At 43.6% G+C, this 21,533-nt stretch overlaps 1 protein-coding gene across 6 annotated transcripts in view; it reads left to right on the top strand.

Moving 5' to 3' along the window:
• The window catches only part of RAPGEF5 (Rap guanine nucleotide exchange factor 5), a 219,965-nt gene that overhangs the window by 138,011 nt on the left and 60,421 nt on the right, over window positions 1–21,533 (top strand). For 4 of the 6 annotated variants that reach the window (XM_089917709.1, XM_022587925.3, XM_089917712.1 and 1 more), the window contains exons 10-11: window positions 10,457–10,575; window positions 11,040–11,128. In XM_089917709.1, coding sequence (XP_089773835.1) covers window positions 10,457–10,575; window positions 11,040–11,128 — 208 coding nt within the window. Of the gene's footprint in view, window positions 1–10,456; window positions 10,576–10,739; window positions 11,129–21,533 lie in introns of those variants that run through there. The other 2 variants (XM_089917710.1, XM_089917713.1) reach the window with 2 other exon arrangements.

Below are 21,533 nucleotides of genomic sequence, written 5' to 3'. Positions count from 1 at the left end.
GATTTTGTAAGCTTGGGGATGATGAATTCTATTAGTCCTATTTAGGCGTTAGTTTGAGTTATTAATCACAATATGTGTAGGAATTTTAAAAAGAACTAATTATCATTATTTAAATACTCTCATTCTGCCAGAATCATCTATACAAACGATGTGTTTGCCGGGCCAGAACTTTGTGATATGGTAAATCTAAACCACTACTCACCTTGACACATATCTTGCTTACTTTGTCTTTCCCTTAGCTGCTCTCTTAATCAGGTCTATCTTGCCAGCAATATCCTTTTTACTTTTTTTTTTTTTTTTAAAGATCTGTTTCCTTTTTTTTTTTTTTCCATGAGAATAGAGAGTCATGAGATACATTGTCAGCAAATTCTGTGAAGGTTGTTCTCAGACAAAATTGTTTTTGGCCAGAGGAGATTTTTTCTTTCAGATAAGTATTCCAGTTCTGCTGTACCCACATTTAACGGTACAAGAATAGATGCAGGCATTGGTGGTTTGGTTTGCTAAGCTGTGTGTGAATTTCCATAGGACAAGATGAGGAGAGATCCCTAACCACTAAATCACATGCCACTTTCCTATTTAGGAGAGGCAGCACTTTGGGCTTCTGTGAAAAAAGTGATGTCAAGAGAACTGAATTCTGTAGGATCTAAGGACTGGAAAAAAATGCCGAGGTTATCTTGTCCAGCCTCACTCACTGAAGAACCATCTTCACTTGTCAATAATGTTATTGACAAGCTCTGCTCCAGTTTGAGACAGAGCTCATTCTGCCTCTGCCATCAGTACTTCCTTAAATTGAGCCTCCGTCTGCTTCCTTGATATAGCCACCCATTAACGGAAGGTAACTTTTCTAGAACATCACAAGTAATCCTATGGCACCCTATCCCACAAGGCAGGGTAGTTCAGAGAGTGAAAATTTCCTGCTGTGGTTTCATTCTCCCCATCTTTTTGTTCTTAGACATTCCAGCTACCCGAACAGTACCTCAAAGGGTGTGTTTCCCAGACCCCCTTGTAGCTCCTTGGTGCAGAGTCCCATGTATTTTGATCAGCAAAGTCCTGTGCCCAGAGGCTCATCACAGCCCTGTTTTGTTTTGTTGGAGGTAAAAGTTGCATAGCATAAAATTAACTATATTAAAGTGTACAGTTCCATGCCTGCCCAGTGCTTGAGCCCATCAGGCCGAAGGCAGCTTATGCACTGGACGCCCTGCTAATCTTAGGCTGCATGTCTCTGGGTACCCAAGTTTTGTGGGCATCAGATCCCACTAATCCCTGCCATGTTTAACTCTGTTCCTGCCAGCACTTCATTTCCCTCTTGCCAGGGGTATTGAGCTCTGCCCTGGCTGAGCTTGCTTAGCTGTGGTCCTGAGACTACGTTCGGTCCTTGGCAACCCTCTTCTCCTCTTGGAACTCAGCATGACGTAGACACACCTGTTGCCTCATCTGCCAAGCGGATTAGCCTGCTTTGGCTGCCAGCACCAGGGTAGCCCAAGTCCCCTTCCATACTTATAGTCTCTAACGTGTATTAGTGACCATCTTCTGGGGACGTCTGTGGTTCTGGTTAAGGGCTCCTTTGTTGGGTCTGCCTGGGTTCAATCTCAGCTTTACCACACACCCTCACATAAGATCTTGCTTGGCCAAGTTACTTTATCAAAATGGGAGTTTTAACAGTATGTACCTCATAGAATTGTTGTAATGGTTAGATAAGATAATGGATGTGCAACTCTTAGCTTTGCTGATGTATGGTAAACCCTCAATAAATGTGATAGATTTATCTGCCTGGTCGTGGCTGGATCCCTCCCTTGTTGCCTGTTCCTAGTGGGTCTGTTAGTTGCATATGGCAGTGCTGTCTCCTTAGTTCTTGAGCTGTGGTTACCTCTACCACTATGAGATAAAATTATGTTAGCTTTTTTTAATTGTCCAGTAGCTAATGATTGCATGATGCTTTACACTTCACAAAATACTTAACCATGTTTCCTCTTAAATGTTGGCCAAGTTTTGGGGCTGCCTTAGTGATCCTCACATTAACCACCCGCAGGCCAAGATCCTGAATTAGAGCAGGTCGTTTTGATCTCATGACCCCTTGTCTGTCTATATCATTGTCCAGTGTGACGAGCATGCAGCTCTTCTTTTCAGTTTACCCATATCTGTTTGAGTGCCCCAAACACTCAAGTTGATGATCAAGATGCAGAACAGTGCAGGCCATTGTTATCCACAACCCTAGTAGTTGGATTACCCTTCCTTAGGAAGAGCACCTCTCAGCAAACTGTCCCCTGTATTAGCACCATCAGAGTTCAGCACTTGAAATGTATCTTTTGAGAGTAAGCTGCTGTTCTCTAAACCTCTACTCAAAATTGCACTTTTTTTTTTTTTTTTTTTTTTTTGCGATACGCAGGCCTCTCACCGTTGTGGCCTCTCCCGTTGCGGAGCACAGGCTCCGGACGCGCAGGCTCAGCGGCCATGGCTCACGGGCCCAGCCGCTCTGTGGCATGTGGGATCCTCCCGGACCGGGGCACGAACCCGTGTCCCCTGCATCGGCAGGCGGACTCTCAACCACTGCGCCACCAGGGAAGTCCCCCAAAATTACACATTTATCCATTCCTCATTTTGTTTGTTCATTGATCCATTTGGGTAAGGTTCTTCAAGTATTTATGAAGTGCCAAGACCTGGCTGTTTGTTGGGAATTCAAAGTTGAAGGAGATACGGTGCCTGCCCACACGTGAGCTTATGCTTTAGAAGGGAGACAGAAAAGGTCATCAGTATGTGCTTCTCGGAATGCTGAGCCCGAAGGATTCGTGTGGCACTGTGGGGTTGCAGAGGAGGGCCAGCCACATCAGACTGGAGGTAGAGGGAGCAGGTTTCCTGGAGGAGGTGATTCTTGAAGAGAACTTCGTAGGAGGAATGAAAGTTCGACCAAGGAGGTTGGGAAATGAAAGGCGTCATAATAAGCTGTTGGCTCTAAATGCCATCTCAGTCTGTTTGGACTGCTGTAACAAAACATCACAGACTGTGTGGTTTATAAGCAGCAGAAACTTATTTCTTACAGTTCTGATGGCTGAGAAATCCAAGATCAAGGTGTCAGCAGATTCAATATATGATGAGAGCCCACTTTCTGGTTCATAGATAGCTGTCATTTTGCTGTGTCCTCACGGGGCAGAAGAGGCAAGGGGTCTCTCTGGGACCTCTTTTATAAGGGCACTAATCCCATTCATGAGGGCTCCAAAGGCCCCACCTTCAGACACCATCACTTTGGGGGATAGGTTTCAACATAGGAATTGGGGGTTGGGGGAGACACCAACCTTCAGTCCATAGCAAATGCCTTCCTACCACTAAGTTAGCATCTTCAGTTATGGTGTTCACAAGCTTGAGGGAAAGCAGCGTTGCACCTTGTGCTACTTGTATGACTTCTTGAGTGCCATGGCATCAAGCTAGATGATTCTGTGCATTCTCCATCTGAAAGCTTCTCCGGTGCTGCCTGCTTCACACAGGTTTGATGATGGAACACTGGGTCACGTGAGGAGTGTTGAGGATCCTGGTTGGAACCGAAGGGGGCAGAAGGGGGATTTTAGAGGGCACAAAATTCACATCTTGCCCAGTTCACACTTCAACCCACAGGGTGACCTGTTCACGCCCACACCCTTTTTACCATGTGCCCTAGACTCAGGGACAGTACCATTTAGTGAATGCCTTCCCATTGTTGTGTTAGTTATATGGTCTCTTATATGTCAGTTGCACGGGAGCTTAGTTTGGTAGAATTCTGACAGATGGAGCAAGTACAGCGCTCAAGTACAAAACACAGTTATCTCATGTGATGAGCATTATAATAGGAAAGTGGCTAAGTAGAGAGGGTAGGGGCAACCTCAGAGGAGAGTGACCGTTGAACCACGCGAGATCGATTTCTGTCTTTTAAAGGTAGTCCGCTCGCTCACTCGCTCTCTTGCTTGAACTTGCACGCTCAGTAATATCATGTACCAGGCCCTAAGCTGTGTGTTAGGAAGAGAACTAGAAGTCACAGTCCCTGCCCTCGAGATGTCATCATTTCGTGGAGAGCGCAGAGGGAGCAGATAATCAGAGGTCAGTGTGATGGATGTCATGACAGGGTTCTTTGGGCATCTTATCTGGATAGGCAGTGTTACCAGCAGGAGATTGTCAAAGAAGGTTACTTAGATGCAGTGATAAATATGAGTGTCATTGTATGGAACGATTTGTACCTTTTGGGGTTCATAGACTCCAGTGAGACCTAGAACTCTGGACTCTCCCTGGGAAAATGTGCCTACACATAAAAATTTTATATACTTTCAGAAGCTTCTCTGAGTCACTAAAGCCCATCCATGAACCCCCAGCTAAGCCCTCTTGTAAGAGTTGATACTCACAGAGCATCAGGGACACAATGCCATGGAGAATACCAGTGGCTGCTTTATGTCAGTACTTGGGAGAGGAATATTTTCCATTATCAGAGATAATGGAAAATCAAGCAAGTAGTTGTGACAATTCCAGCAGGCCTGAGAAATCCCTTAGTAATGACTTTTTCTTGCTAGTGCTGGTGACAAGTGAAAATATAAATGCAGTCAGAAATTTGGTTCAGGACAGCGTAGACTTGCTAAACTGTGAACATCAGTTCTTCACCTTACTTTTTTAAAAAATCAGTATTTTTATTACCCTATATGTATTTTCATCTTAAAAATAAATGTCTTTCATGTGAATAAATGAAAAAAGAAAAGTTGGATTTAGAAGTATAAAAGCTGATCTTGGTCAAGGAAGTTAATCTAAAGTAAGTCAAAGGGACGGGTTCTAGCATTCATTCAGAATTTGCAGGCAGGGGAGCAGTGTAGCCATAAAAAGAAAAGAAATCAGAGCTAGTCACCAAAGAATAGAACAAAGAGATGAGGAGCAGAGAAAAGCTGAAAACCCTCCTCTGTTTTCATATTTTTCATGGCCTCTGTTCAAAAGGTCCTGTGAGTCTGTGATCAAACATCTTTCCCTCCCCTCCCCTTCCCCCTCCCCCCTCCCCTCCCCCTTTCAGCTGAGGATACCTGTTTATTTTTACACTTCCTTTCCTCCCCCATCTCCCAGCTCATCCCAGACTGCATCCCATAGGCAAAGCTGTGAAGAATCCGTCTGGCCTGGTCCTTAGAGTTTCTTGTTCTTCCTACCATCCCTTCAAGAGAGTAGGGCAAAGACCTGGTTTGTGCAGATCTAGGAGCTAAAGTGTGTGTCAGGGAGCGGGGAGAATTCTCACTTAGCCTGTACCAACCAGAGCCGAGCGCCCCCATGCCTTGGCTGGGGCGGGCGGTGGGAAGCATGGTGCCTTCTGGGAATACATCCCACTCCCCACTGCACCTTCCTCTTCAGTGTTGCACCTACAGAAGTCCCTTCTCCTAAGGTCTGTGCCCCTTGCACTGGCATTCTTTTTTTTTTTTTAATTAAAATTTTTTTTTTGATTTTTAATTTTTGGCTGCGCCACGCGGGATCCTAGTTCCCCGACCAGGGATCGAACCTGCGCCCCCTGCCTTGGCAGCACAGAGTCCTAACCGCTGGACCGCCAGGGAGGTCCTTGGGCATTCGTTCCTCACCCATCCTCTCATCACTTTCAGGAACATCCCTGGGTCTGACTCTCTCATCCTCCTGACAAGGAAATGCATTTTATCTTTGACTCCAGTAACCATGCTCTCCACACTGCGCCATGCCAGCGGCAGGGCAGCATCTTATGACCCTTGTCCATGGTCACTGTCCTCTAGCCAGAGACCACCAGGAACACACCTGTAGTTGAGTAAGTTGGGTTTATTGCTTTTGGTATAGTGATGGAGCCCTCGCACCATGGGGAGCCTCACAGCAGCTCAGTACAAGAAGGTGATAGAAGAAAGGACATCCCAGACTTGGGTTTGTGTTTGGTGACTTTGGGGAGGTTTTCAAGTAGCAGGGCTTTGCTCTAGATCAGGAAACTGGGCAACTCTGTGACGATATCTTAAATCTTATCTATAGGGAGAGGAGCAAAGCCAAAGTTGTCACTGGGAAAGAAGCAGCAGTCGCTACTCACTCGCTGGGCTTTCTGGTATTCTCTGCCGTGACCAATGTTTATGCTTTGTCTGTGTTCAGATATGACTTCCGAGTGGCCGTGTCTTTGTGTTGTCCCACCACAGTCACAGAGTGGCCTTATCTGATGTTGATTTTTCGCAGCATCAGTGACATTTAACAGGAGAACACAAGGCCCAGCCTGAGTGCCAGGCCGGCTCCCAGGTGTTAGGGGCTGCTTCTCCCTTGCTCCGTCTTCCCTGCTCTGAACTGCCCCACTTCAGAGATCAGCCTCCTCGATCAAAGCCTCCACCTGCTTCCTCCTCGACCGCCTGCCTGCTCCCTTCACTCCTGTGAAGGCTTGTCCTCGGCCCCTCCGTGTTGCCCGCTTATCAGCTCCTCTCTTGGAGCACTCCTTTCCCTAACCAGACAGACGCCCTGTGGAGAAGGGCTGTTTTGCGTGTGTGCTGACGGCAGCCCACAACACCTCTCCTCCCTCCCTCCTGGTGTCTCCTATGCCGATCTCTTCCCCTGGTGGGCAGAGGGGGCGTCATTCGCTGTTCTCCTCTCAGGTTTCTCTTCTTTTAATTTAAAAATTGTTTTTTTTAATTTATGTTTTTAATTTAAAAATTTAAAAAAATTGTTTTGGCCGCACTGCGCAGCATGTGGGGATCCCAGTTCCCCGACCAGGGATCTAACCCGTGGGCCACACCGCACCACCCTCCCACCTCCCCACGGTGGCAGTGCGGAGTCCCAACCACCAGACCAGACCGCCAGGGAAGTCCCCCCCACCCGCTCCACTCAGATTTCTGAGCACTTTGGCAGGAAGGCCTAAAACCATAAACATATGTTTTTCTACCCTCAGCAGCACAAAGCTGCCTGGCAATTCCTCTTTTCATAACTTGTTTATTCCCTGTTGCAACCCCTAAAGCCATTTTTCCAACAGTTTTCAGGCCGCCAAGGAACCTCCCCTTCCAGAAGATGGTCGGAACCCCCACTCTACGGAGATGATAGAAGGCATCTCATTTTGTCTACCTCAGCTACCTTATTTTCCCTGCTCTAATTTTTTTCTAAATTTCCACCCATCTTCTTTCCCGTGATCCTCTCTGGAAGGAGGAAGGCTCGATCCTGTTGTAGCCTAAACCCTCCACGCACGTTCCTGATCCCTCGCCCCTTCTCCATAGCCCCTCACCTTGCCGACTTCCCCAGCCAGGCAGCCTCTTCAGCCTGACTCCTTCCTTTCGAGATGAAATTCCAAGAAGGCGGTCTTGCCTGTTTGTGCACTTCCTTCACATGCGCTTACACCTCAACACTCGCCTTCCCATTGTGGTATCCTCAGCACTTCCTCCTAGGCTCTTCATCTTGGTGAATTGGACAGCGTCAGACAGCCTTTGCCCTTGACTCTCCCGAGTCAGTGCCCTCCACCTTCTCCTGGCTTGTGTTGGTTTCACTGCTTAGTCATCTCTTTGGTAGGTTTCCTCAGGACTCTGATCCCCTCCCTCTTCCTCCTTCTTTCTATGTTTTCTCTTCCTAGTTCCCTTTCTGTCCTGCTTCCCTTCAACAATCTCATCCACTCCCAAACTTGAGTAGTTCACAGATTTATCTCTGTCCTTGGCCTTTGTCCAGAGCCCTAGCTCTTTATTTCTAGCTGCTTGCTAAACATCTCTAGCATGACGTGTTATCAGTACTGAAACATCAGTTGTCTGAAACCAGGTTCATCATTCTCAGCAGAACCAGTTTTTTTTGTCCCCTTTAATGGCTTTTCCATTCTCTTTCACCCACAGATCTGGGATTTGATCTGTCATCTTTGACAGTCAAATCGCATGGGTTCTCTACCTTTGCTTTCTCTCTTGCATGTGGCCTCATCTTGGGGGAGCTCACCACGTTAGACTTACGCTGTTATGGAGCTCTCACCTTGTCATTTAAGGGCAGGGCATCGGTCTTACTCACCACTGCTTGCCCCTTAGTGTCTGCCACAGTGCCTTACCCAAAGCAGACCCTCACTGTTTGTTGAGTGGTTGTCTATAAATTAAGCATTTTAATGCTTTACTTGCATTTCATGAACTGTTTGTCATTGAACATATTTCTTGTCATTAGTTCTTTAAATACTTTTATTCTTAACCAAGCAAGCACCAGAGTAAAGTTTCATACCGAGAACTTCAACTCTGGTACTTATGCTGTTTTTCAGGAAGAGCAGTTAGGTAAGGGTACATAGGTTGGTCAGGAGGTGTTAATTTCACCTTCCTTCTTGAGAGCCGGGTATAATACATACGGTTATTACGTTTTCACGGCAATTTTAGATAACTTCCATCTCCTTTTATACATTGATTTTTCTGCTTTTTTGCTTCTTTATTTTTTAACAGGTTTTCAAAATGGAAAATATCACTGTGACATAAGATGCTATTGATAGTACATCAGTATGGTTCAGCTATTCCCCTGCCCAGCAGAGTGTAGCTGCTCTGTGCACAGCCCTGTAATACATATTAGTTACACAGACATTAGAGAAGCCCTTCCCATCCATATGTATGTGCATGGCCCGCGGAAGTTAATAATGCCGTATATCACATGCACGTAGAATGTAAAACGTACTTCAGAATGACAGCAGGCTCATATAAAATGAATATTGGCTTATGACGAGAGGAAAGCTAGGGAAAGATTTTTGTCCTTTCAAACCTGCTCTTTACTGAATTATTTGTTTCTGTGTCTCAGTATCCCAGACTCACATTCTGCCCCCCCCCCTTTTTTTTTTTGTCAATATTATGCTCCTCTCACCAGCCACCTTGCTTCACTTCAGCCACATGGATAACAAAAGAACCCCTTTGGAGAAATGAAAGATGGCAATTATACATTGGTATTCATGTTACAGGAGCCACACTGCCATCCTCAGGGAGTTTCACAATGAATATCCAGTATTAATTGCCACAGTAACTGTGTGTCTGACCTTGCTGAAGTGTAATACATCAGTTTTACATAGTAAAATTATTTGCCACTAAGAGATTTAGACAGGATGATCTTAAAATTATATTGCTGTTTAGAATGACTAGTAATTTTTGTTTTTAAGAAGATCTTGGGGGACTCAAATGACTAGGTCACTACATTTTCTTAGGAATCAGCACACCGGGAGTTGAAATCATCATTTTCCCACTGATTTGGTTGGCAATTACGACAAGGATAGTCCCTTCCTATTCTTACGGAAGGTGAATAAATACATCGGCATCTCTGATAAATCTATGGAACTGATAATAAGGCACGAGGACATAGTACTTTTTATCCAACGGGGGGGCGGGAAAATGTTCTTTTTGTGTGTTTGTACCTAATTGAGGTAGGGTTTTCTGCCAGGAGCAGAAACACAGAAGCATGCTAGGAACCCTAGGACGTGTTTCCCTTTTTAAAGAGGCAACATAATTTTTAAGGTGAAGCCTCTTTGCTATCAACTTTTCTTGCTTCAATCTTTTGCTCAGATCCTCAGAAATACAGAAGGTAAATATTTTTACATGGGTTTCTCCCTACCCCCTCCGCCCCTACCTGCCTCTGGTTGGACGCCACCCATCAGGAGAATTTCACACTCCACACTCTGGGAGTGTTTGTCACTTGGGTGTCACTTGGGTCGGCTCTACACTGCTGGGTCAGCAGTGAGCCCGACTCTGACAGAGCCACGTCAGCGGGCCGTGTTAGGCTCTGGGCTGTGGAAGCTGTGTGTGCAGAAATGAACGATTGTTCAGCCTTCTCTCCGTGTTAAAAGGGACCGCGGTGAAGAAAGTCAGCGCATTCACCCGTGACATCCGAATTTCAGTCTAGATGAGATTCTAACTAGAGATCCGTTTTTGCTTGTATTCTGGCAAACCAAGTACATGATAAATATGAAGGCCACCTCAAGTTTGGGAGTAAAACATGAACTGAATGATAGAATGAGTAGTTTTTTTCCCACCTTAAAATAAGGCTGTGATGTAAATGAATATGATACGTATCTGCTACATCTACTTAATATGGCTTGCTCATTGTTTTAGTGTTTAAATGATGTTTTATATGATTTTCTAATTTTAATATAGTGGCAGTTTAAGAAGTATTAACCAGGTAAAAGAGAGTATAGCACACATGCAATTAGTATATTGTGTTTTTGAGACTTTGAACTTTGGATTTCTTAATTCACATCACAGGTAGTTTTAAAAATGAACTCTGAATCCCATCCCCACTTTATTCTTTTTTTCCAGTTTCCTTTAAAGTATTTATGTCTTTCTAATGCTTTATGTATCCATACAACTTGAGCCTGGACCCTGTACCATTAGAGGGAGATTCTTGACCAGATTCCTAATTTGTTCTGAATCTGTAAAGATATTAGGTGGGAAAGCAACTTGAGAAAGTGCAGCTTTAGTTAGCTCTTTTTTTTTTTTGCCTTTTAAATTTTCTCTCTGTTTTTCCTTCTTCCATCCATCACTCCCATCGGCAATGAAAGCAGGATGATGAAGTGACAACCGTTCAGGTTAAAGAGCAAGACCGGGACGTCCTGGTGCTGAAGAAAGTGCAGAGCTGCGGCCCAGCCCCCCAAGCCGGGAGCTCAGAGAGTGATTGGAGGTCAGAGTTTCCACCCAGCCCCTTGCTCCTGTTTCCTTTTCCCTGCCTTCCTCCCCTTCTCCCGCTCCATCTCACTCGCTCTCTCTGCCTCCTCTATCCCCCCCTCCCTCCCTCCCTCCCTTTTTTCTCCGCCTCTCGAGCCCAGCGTGCTAGCTGACTGCAGAGCTCTTAGCAGCCAGATGGACTGAGTTCCCAGTGAAAGGACAGAGATGGCAAGATCTTTGAGCCTTTAGGGGATGCCTTTGTTAGTAGCCGTGCACAATGGGCAGCTCCCGGCTGAGAGTCTTTGACCCTCATTTAGAGAGGAAGGATTCTGCCGCGCTTTCAGACCGAGAGCTGCCCTTGCCCACCTTCGATGTGCCTTCTTTCAAATACATTGACGAGGAGGACGAGGACGAAGAATGGAGCAGCCGTTCACAGTCGTCCACTGAGGATGACTCTGTGGACTCTCTGCTCTCCGACAGATACGTGGTCGTGTCCGGGACCCCGGAGAAGATCTTGGAGCACCTTTTGAATGACTTGCACCTGGAAGAAGTCCAGGACAAAGAAACAGGTAAGGCAGGGGGGTGTCTCCTGCTTCCAGACTCACAGCTGCGGCTGCCCTTGTCAGTTTCCAGAGGGGCAAAGCCTCCGTCTGTACTGTAGCTGAAACCAGAGTGGGCTGACCCAGCATATGCTTCTTGGGCCTCCCCCTTAGCCTCCTGCTGTTTTGTTTAAATCCAGTAAATGGACGCACGTAGATCCAAGCAGCCGCCTGGGAAGTAGCTGTACAAAGAAAATGATACGAAGGCAGATGTTCTTGTTTCGCTGGCCGTTTTTACCACATCTCACCTAAAGGCAGTTGGCGAGAGGCCAGCATTTAATAGCCAGTGTCCAGCGGGAAGGAATATGAGGGATGGGGTTACCAGCTATAGCGTGCACCTGGCTTGTGGGAAGCACTGAGCTGGGGGGAGTAGCCTCCCTGCCGAAAAGTCAACAATTAATGCAACTACTCAGCAGCTATTAGCTTAGCAGCAACTTCTGCCTTTTTCCATGTGGTTTACAAACTGCTCAGAGCAAGCCCTGCTGTGCAGGATATGATACTCATAGCGTCTCGGACCAGAAACTCTAATTCACTGAAGTCTTATCGATCAGGCTTCTTGTCCTTTCTATTTAATCTGGGAGCAAAATACCCACTTAGCTTTTTCACCCTTGCACTTCTGGAAACACTACCATTGCATGACCTACCCAAACTTCCTTTATCACACAAGGGCAGCGCTTGCTTCTCTTAACCAAAATTTATAATTTGTTCCAGCCTGGAGCAGTTATTCCAATGAATAGGCCTCTGGCTGTAGCCTGAGTTCTGCAACTTGATGCCCTGACTAAAATGCGCTTTTTGCTGCCACCGTAGCACCTGTGATGCCGCAGTTTGCAGTGTATCAACTGCGTCAATAAAAGGCATTTTTGGTTTTATTAGTACAAGTAACTCCTTAGGTTTTTCCCATGCAGGAAGGGTTGTGAAATGACAACTTAGGTGGGAACAAGAGTTTCCTTGGGTCCCAGTAGTTTTGTCTGAACTTAATTGATGTCTGGCTCTATACTGCATTATAAAGGACATTAAGAGAAACAAAGATGTGTGAAATATGTAATAGTGTTTTTATAAAAAAGCCAAAAATGACTCAATCACGCATCCTACATTAATGTTACTGTTTGATCTTGAAATTCAAATAAAAACTTTATTTTGCATATCTGTGTTTGGGGAAAAATAGGAATAGTTGTCATTTATACACAAACAAGCTAAAAGAGAAACGTATTGTTGTGGCATTTGCATGTCTATCGATTAATATTTTGTGCGTTTGAGCACTATTTCCGTGTTCTCCTTCATCAGAGATAGTCATCATGGAACTGGCCATAATTTTCTGCGTACTGGTTAGCAGACTGCTTTACACAGGTGGTTTGGACTAGATTACAGGCACGTTATCTGCCACGAAGAGGACACCTTTGAACGTGCGTAGCAGTTTGGGGGACTGAATGCGTTCTTTTTAATAGCACTGCAGTTCTATAACACAGGACTTTGTGTCTAAGTCATATTAATAAGAGTAGAAATTACTGAAGCCAGTACTAGGCCTACTTGATTTCTTTTTTCTTTCGTTCTCACTGTCATTAGTTTTTTGTGAAAGGTGGCCTAGGTACCCACTGACAAGTTAACCCTGGGCATGAGAAATCACCCTAATTCCTGTTACTAATGCCAGGAGTGGCTTCCTGCTGGGAAACAGTGTTGTACCTGGTGTCTAGTGACTGGTATTCCCGGTTTCTTCTCGATTATACCAACACTGGGATCAGATGTGTCCCTCTTGCCAGGTGCCGAGCAAAGCTAAAAGGACCACGACTCGGTGTGGCCAAAGCCGGGCAGGTAGAGCCCCGCAGGGGTCAGTCTCTCCTCATTCCTCCTCATTTCCTTAGCGTTTGCAGAGGACACATGTAAAACTTCAGATGTTTGCAGGGACACCTGAGGGGGAAAACAGTAACAACTCTTCCTCTGATCAAAGGAGAGTTTTATGAAAATGAAAAAGTCAACTTTGGAGAGAGATTGTCGTGTAATATGATAGGGACACCTAAGTGGAAGTCACATGCAGTCCTTCCACACTTCACGAACAGCGCTTGGAGAAAATACAACAGAAGAGCCGCTGGGTGGCTTTTGTGGGTAACATTTTAAAACATATAAATATAAAATCAATTTCATTTACAAATTGAAGAAAAGTGGTTATGAGTTCGTTCTAGTTTGAATACTAAATGAGTCACGTATTTAGAGTAGTTGGGGCCCCTTGTCACTGACAGCGGTGAATGTTAGTTCTTTATCCTGGTCAGGCTGGCAACCCTCACTATAAAAGGTCTACGTGTGCAGGAGTCTGAGTCGCGTAAACATATGGAAGACAGATGGAGGAAAACGAGAAGGGGCTGCAATAAACGTATACAGCAGCGTTTTTATGTTCTTGAGCGCCCCTTTTAGGGAGATGGAGCCATATGGAGCCGGGTGGAGCCATATGGTGGTTATCCACGTGGCCCCAACGGCAATGAGGAAGAAAGCATTCATGGGAAGAAATAAATGGTCCTGGAGGCTGGGATGAGCCTGTTCTGGATTCTTACATTCCTGTACCCACCAGAGGCTGGGGAAGTTAACCAAGCAAGAGATGCAAGTTATTTCCCATCTCTTCCCCACAGAAGTCACTTCATTGTGAAAATGTAGGTGCAAGGCCCAATAGGCTAAGAGACCTATACTCACAAAGGACAGGTTCAGGTGATTAGTAATTGCTGTGTACATGCAAGTGGAAAAGAAGTTTACTTAATTGAATGGAATAGAAATAAGAGATACTGTATTTTTGTTATTACCCAAATCTAGAATAGAATGGAATAGCAAACAACAATTCATATAGTATTCTATCACCGTATCAAACTGAGTTTCAAAAGCAAAAAACATTATTAGAGATGCTTACAAGCAACCTACTAATGATTTTCGTAAATGACTTGATCCACACAACACTTACCATGCTTATTTTCATAATCCCCTATGTGCCTACCTTTCCTCCCTGGTACTACCAGGCACAAACAGTCATCCTGGGAATATCTGGAATGAGTGGATGGATGGATGGATGAACGGATGAATGAATGAATGAATAATTCTTCATTGTTTAAAATAGAAAAACTGTTTGAGTCTGGAAACTGGATACCTATCTGTGAACGTTGAAGGGCTGAAGCTGTTTTCAAAGATTACCTTTTCTTTCGAGGTTCAGGGTCTGACTTGAAGCGTTTGGAATGTTAGGGAAAAATCAAGCAGCTCTATCTTTCATCTTCCCAGAAATAGGGCAGACGTCACTGGGCATTCCCCGCCCAGGAGAATTACAAGGAAGGCAAGAAGCAAGAAGATGTGTTGTGAATAGAGGAGCTGGAGGGGTAGAGGAGCAGGTCCCCACCACCAGCCCCGTCTCTGGAAAGGATCAAATGTCTTTTGTCTAGAGATGCTTCTGTTAGGAATAACGATTTCTGTCCCGGGGGGTGGCCGGGGACAGCACTGTGATCAGATGGATACATAGAGAAAACCCTTCTTACTGACTTTTCTTTCTGCGCCTGCATTATGATGAGCCTACCTTAGAGGAAACACAAGAGGAAATAACATTATTTGCTCCCCTTTTTTTCCCCATGTCCTGGGTTTTTATTCATCTTTTTGAAGCAAATGTGCTTATGATTACAGGTTTTCAAGAAAAAACAAGCAGGGGATAAGGTAGTGGGAACAGGTAAAGCCTATTAGCCGATTCTTACTAGGCTTGGCCTGCTTTCTTCCAGGCATGGCTGTTTTTACTTGATGAGGTTATCGTTCAGTATACTGTGTACTCAGTGTGGAAATGCCTGCTCGTCGTGCTTTGACCACGGAAGGCGTGGATGCCTCTGTGTGGGTGGTGTACTTTCAACAGCACCTAGTAGGCTGATTACATCATGGAGAAAGTGAGTCCCTTACCTTTGTAACGAGGCAACCACCTCCGTGAAAGTACCTGGTTTATATCATAGGAGTGTCTCACTTAATAGGGTCCCAAAGCTATTCTCCATTGCCAGCTTAACGGCTTTTTTTGGAGCATTGCACTGATGGAACCTTGAGTGAAGCTAGGGCAGGCAAGCCATTTTTCATTTTCTTTTATCTTCTTTCCCGTTCCAGCACCAGGCGTATCCTAAATACGTCATACATATTTCTTGTGAAGGAAAATTAAGAATGCCTTTTTCCTGATCATTGGAAATACGGAAGACAGTTTAGGTGAACTTCTTCCTTAATTTCCTTACCTTTTAGGATTTCTGGAAAGATGTTTGGTGCCTCTCTTCTAGGCTTTCTTTTGCAGGTGGCAAGACCTTTATAACGCTGTGGCTGCATGGCTTTTGCAGGACTAAAACTTTTGGTGGGTAGACATGGAAGTTTTTAGATGGTGGTAAGCCTCTCCATGATTTTGTGCAATTAACGTGCATGTAAAATTACCTTGGATCTATCTTTTTATTTTTGTGGTATCATGTAACACATAATAGACCAGTGGATCTTATCTGTGGCTGTATCGTTAGCAGCACATGGGGCATTTTTCAAAATATCAATGTCTGGGTCCCACCCCCGAGATCCTGGTTCAGTTGACCCGAGTTGGGGCCTAAGAGTTATGGGCTTTGAAGGCTCCCCAGATGAAGCTATATGTAGCCAGGTGTGAGAGCCACAGAACTAGGACAGTGACTTTGTCTCTCCACTTTTTTCAGAGACATATTCAAAGTGTCTAATAGTTATCAATTTGCCCCTGAGAACTACGGGCGTCATTTCTCCTTTCCTCCACCTCCCCTCCACACTCCCTCTCCTGGTCTCTGTGTCCAGCCTCGTATCCACTGGTCCCTGCCCTAGAGCCTCTGCAGCCTGAGTTCAAAATTCACAAACATGCATTGCTGGTCCATCCACTGAAATGGTTTTGAAAAAGGGAAACAATCAGAGCGGACAGAGGTACTGGCCACACAGCTGTTAGCTCTCAGTTCTTGGAATGAGGAGGTGACGGTATAGTGAACAAAACCCATTTGGATTTTTGCAGGGTTCTGTCACACTCCAGGGATCTCTGGGTGGTCCTTCAGTCTCACAGCCAAGAATGCTTACTTCTGTAAGAAATGATGTTCTAAGGAAGGAGAATATGCACGCAGCAGAGTAGAAAGGGTACTAAAATGAGATTCTGAAGCCTTGGGTCCCCAGATCTGGGCTCCATTAATAGACCAACCTGAGACCTTGAGCAAGTTATATGTGAGGTGAGTTCTGACATATCTTTTATCACTAAAATGCTTTGATCTAAAGAGATTTATGTCAACCCCTTTCCTTTCAAAGTATGTCACAGAACCGTAGAGTTCTAGACCTGGAGGAGACCTTAACCCTGCGGTCGTTTTGTGCTGACCTCACCATCACTTAGGCTTTGCACAAGGGCTTAGGTGGTTTGGCCTGACTTCATGTTGCCCTGTCTTACTGCTGTGTTTCTTCAGCCTCGCTCAGAGCGTAGTTAGGACGTTGACGGGGTAGCAGGCTTGGAATTCAAGGCTCAGTGGCCATACCCGGCGATGATTTAAGTGTGTTTGTGTATGACCTTGTCCAGTGGGAAACTTTTTAAGTTCCTTTGGGAAATTATGCTGTAACATTTACAAAGAATAGCTTTGGTTTATCACCTACCAGTAATAGCCGTTTGCAGAGAGCTTTACTACCAGGCCGTTTTGGGATATTCAGAAACGGCCCGTTGCTAGAGAAAAGCAGCGGTTTTCCCCCAGTGATGAAATACTCCGCATCCTGGCTCTTATACCAGCCCTCCCCCTGTAATTCCTTTACTTTGAACTTTACACACTGCTGCTGTAATAAAATACAGCAGTGCATATTTGAGCGCTCAGTTTCTATATGCGGGTGAATGAATACCGTAGAAACATTTAATTCCTTCCTTCCGCAGATATTTTCGACCTCTTAATGTAGGCACTGTTCTAGCTGTGGGGCATACAGCTGTAAACAGAATACACACAAACTCCTTACCTTCGTGGGGCTTACGTTTTAGTGGAGGGAGTCAGACAAAAAGCAAATAGGGAAAGAGTGGATGTTCGTGGTGCTAAATAACCAATCTCATTATAGACACAAATTTGGGAGAACTATATCCACATGTCTTTAAAAATGAAGAAGCTAGAGGATGTTTTAATGTGTTTAAAGTAGTATAGAGAACGAATGTGAAATGTCTGGTCCTATTCAGCAAAGTTCAGAACCAAAGGAAATAGACTTAGTTGAAAAAATAAATAAAAGGAGTTGGAAGTAGGTATAAGTATCCCTGGATGGTACTGGCGACAGCTAGGAGCCGTAGACTCTGCAATCCGTGGAAATGGTTGATGTCAGCCTTTTACCTTCTTGACCTGTGAAAGTCGCTTTCTCAGAGACAAATAACTGGACTAGGTTGCCACTTGAGGTCTTTTTCAGCTTTATGAAACTGTCAGTGTTAAATATTAGGTTAATTTTGTTTGCATACATGCTAATGAAAAAATCAACGAAAGACTAAATAAATTCATTAGCACCAACTCCAGCTGCCCTGGGTGTGCCTCAGATGCAGATGAGAACCCCACTGTTCAGCGAAGGCTTGTTTTTTCAGACAAAGCGAAGGCTTGAAACAGCGATCCACGGTGACAATGAAAATCCCCAAAGTGCCATTGAGAGAGTACTAGGAGTAAAAGTGCTCATACTAGAATATTGGTTTCTGTTCTGCTTTATAATCTCTGTGCTTTTGGTTTGGTTTGGTTTGGTTTTTTGGCAGTTCCCTTAGCTTCTCTCCTAATTGCTAATGTGGAGAATGTAATGTTTTTGCTGATTGTAATTGAAGCATTGGAAGACTTTATAAATTAATACTGACTAAGTGATGAGATAATTAGAATTGTGTAGAAATTTCTTTCTCATTTGCCTCATTTATGAAATCAAAGAGTTTAGACCACATGACATCTGAGGCCCCTTCCAAATTTGAGAGCCACGATTTGACACCACTCTGTTTATCCAAACATCCTCTCCATTAGAAGGATGCTTGTACAGGATGATTATCTCCATCTAATGGACGTAGATGCTAAGGCAGAAGTTAACTAAGCTGCTTCAGAGATAGAGTGGTCATTTGAATCTGAAAGTGAACCCAGATATATTCCTAGCTTTGTCCTAGACATCATTTTTGTCTAGTGGCTAAAATCTTGGATGCAAGGCAGAACTGAAATAAAAAACCTACCGTTCGACTCTAGCTATAAACCCCAAATCAGGCGCTTCGGTAGCCACTTAAGAGGGAGCTAATCTTCAGCATAAAGACCTGCTTCTTGGTTTCCACCTGTGAGCAAGGCGGCCACTGGGTGGGCCAACTGCTTCAAGAAGGTTACACAAAAAAGGGGGTGTGGGGGAAGAGGTCCTAGTTGCAGTTGCTGTATCAGACCACTCACGTCAGACAATGTTAAAAATCAGATTATGACTGTGAATTTCGTTTGAGGTGTTCATCGTCTGAACGAATCTATTCACACCACCTTTGAACATGTGATACTATATATGATAACAAGGGATGCTTTTACACTGCCAGTAGATTGTGGGTTAATTAATACTCTTGTTGGTAATGAAGCAAGGTGAAATGCAGTGAGAGAGATGAAGCATAAGGTCATTAGTGTACACTGATTAATAGTGAAAATGTGGAAGTTTTCATTACAGCATAACCAATGGGCAAAAGAAGATGTTTAATGGGTAAAGATGTAAGGAGGAGTACAGCCTACTTTTCAGGGATACCGTCCCCATTTCGAACGAGACTGGATCATCGGAGTGCATTTATTAAATCGCATCATTTTCATGTTTACTCCACATGATGTCTTCCAGTACGTAAAGTTCAACTCTAAGTCTAGAGCACCCTAGAAACAAACTGAAATATTGTAGGGCTGTGAGAAATTAATTTCAGGAGGATCTGAAGATAGGAAATGGAAAATGAAATACACAAGGGGCGAGAATTACCTCAGAAATTAGATCTTTAGTCTCCTGACTATAAGGATTTTGAAAAACTTGTGCATCTTAAGAAGAGTTTTTAGACTTTCTTCTTTGAATACTTCTAAGGAAAATATCAACAACTTTCTGATGGGCTAGAGGGAAGGCTGTGTCCTAGAGTTGGGAAGTGAGATAGCGGATCTTTGAAAGTTTCCTTCACACATTATATTCTAGATGAAATACACATGTGACTTCTTGTTTCTGTGAAGTCTGTCCTGGTGGTGATGTCCTCAACCCCCCAAACCGTGAGGGTTTTCCTATGTAAACTGTAGCCAGAACAGAAGGCTTAGAAATGAATGGACTTTCTCCTTTATTCACCTTGGACATTTTATTTGCTTTATTCCCCTTATTTACATTTTCTTTGCTTCCCCTAAAATGCTTTTCCTCCAACTCAGGCGCTCAATTTGGTACTCATCTTTTTAGGTAGACAACTGTGGGGAACCTTAGGTATTTCTTTCTTTGTAGTTCAGTAAATTTCTAATTTCCTAGAATGGCTGGTGGATAAATTATTACAAATAACAAAATACTCTGGTACACTGAGAGTTGCCATAAATATGTACATAAATTGTCAATTTTCAAAGAATCATAATAGATAAAATTACAGTCTGTCTTTAAATGTAAAATATGAAGGCCCTTTCTAATAAGTCATAAAGTTCATGTAGAATAGTCTTTGGTTTTATAATTACATGAATAAGATATTGGCTTAAATCTTTATAGTCTCTTTGACATAGGGTGAAGGTTCCCATTTTTTTTTTTTGTAATTTTTAAAAATATATTTTTTAATTTATTTTGTTTGCTCCGGGTCTCAGTTGTGGCAGGTGGGCTCCTCAGTTGCGGCATGCATGGGGGATCTAGTTCCCTGACCAGGGATCGAACCCAGGCCCCTTGCACTGGGAGCACGGAGCCCTATCCACTGTGCCACCAGGGAAGTCCCTAAAGGTTGCTCTTTAAACACAAATCCAGTATAACTTGTAGTTTTTCTCATAAAGATGCGTTTGAGAAAGGTAATAGCTTTGTTTAGTTTTCCCTTTATATTTTGTCTCTCTAATATATACCCCTTAAGAACAAAGGCTGCTACTTCTATTTTTCTATCTATAGTTCTATAATCTATAATTTCTGTAGCACAATTTCTCAGTTGGGTGCTGATTTTTGTTCTTATAAATTTCTTCTTTTTTTGTTCTTTTTAAAAGGAAAATGGATTTTTATTTCTTTAAAAAGAAAATGCTATTCTTAACTCTTAAAGTTTTAAAAATGACCATATTTTCTCAGTGAATTTGGGGTCCACTGGCATATTTAATATTGTACTTTAGTAGAAACACTTGTGGTTTTGCCAGCGTCCCGCTGTATTTCCAGAAACTTGTTTAAATGTGTGATGTGAGTCAGGTATTTTTGGAGCAGCGAATTGAAAGAAGCAACACATTCTGAAATTTCTGGAGACAAGATACTGTGTCAAAAGTCAGTTTGACAATCGAGTAATTTTAGCAGAATCATAGTTTTAATGTAACATCAGCACATGAAATTACTCGAGACTGTGTTTAAGACAATTCAAAGGATGAAAAAACTCTCTTCTCTCTCTCCCTCTGTTTCTCTCCCTCAGAGATCTTGTGTGTCATCTCTCCAGTTGATGGATTTAAAGTGAGATTATCAGATGTTCTTGTCTGTATTTTTTAATGCTGTGACATCATCCTCAGTCAAAAATTTAGCATCCTATCGGAAAATGGGGAAAAAAGTGATTTTTCTATATAAGAGTATGTATTTCAGACAGTCTTGTAAGTGTGAGGAAGGGATGCTAGTAAATGGCAATTGTTGATTATAATCGCTCCATGTTAATCTCTCACAGCATGTTTCAGTCAAATTACGGCCTCATGTAAAGGGTGCAATGGCACAGAATCGCTGTAATTGACAAGCACATGTCTAAAAGGAATGTTCTTCAAGTGGGAGAATTTTTGCCTTTAACATACCTATAATTGAGCTTTTCCTCATTTCTTTTTGCAGTCTTTCTCATTATAACCTTCCCCTTCCATTTCCCATTATCCTCATTTTTTGCCCTTGGGGCTTTCTCGCTCTACAATTGAAACCATTCTTTTCATTCTGTTTGCAGCTTTTTTGCCTTGTGCTTAAGGCTGCTATTAGGCTGGCCGACCTTCCCCCAAATCTCAGAAATAAATATGAAATTAGACAGAATTGGTAGGTATGTGTGAACGGAAAGTGTGGTGGAAAACTAAAATACCTTGTTGTAATCCCCAGAATATCTTGCTGTAATCTAAATAGCGACAGAAAATTACTTTCAGAGCCATCCTGTATCCTTTTCTGCTTCAGACTTATCCTTCTTTTCAGCATTCAGGATACTTGGTCAGTCTTCTAAGTTTTAAATCTTTTAATCCTGTAAATGAGCTTCACTTAG

This window comes from Delphinapterus leucas, chromosome 9 (assembly GCF_059928025.1).
Source record: "Delphinapterus leucas isolate spDelLeu-1000000601 "Yukka" chromosome 9, BTC_Dleu_Yukka2, whole genome shotgun sequence".
In the NCBI taxonomy this organism is placed as follows: Eukaryota; Metazoa; Chordata; class Mammalia; order Artiodactyla; family Monodontidae; genus Delphinapterus; species Delphinapterus leucas.
Note: the sequence above shows the minus strand (reverse complement) of the source record. Positions and strands in the feature narration are given on the sequence as shown.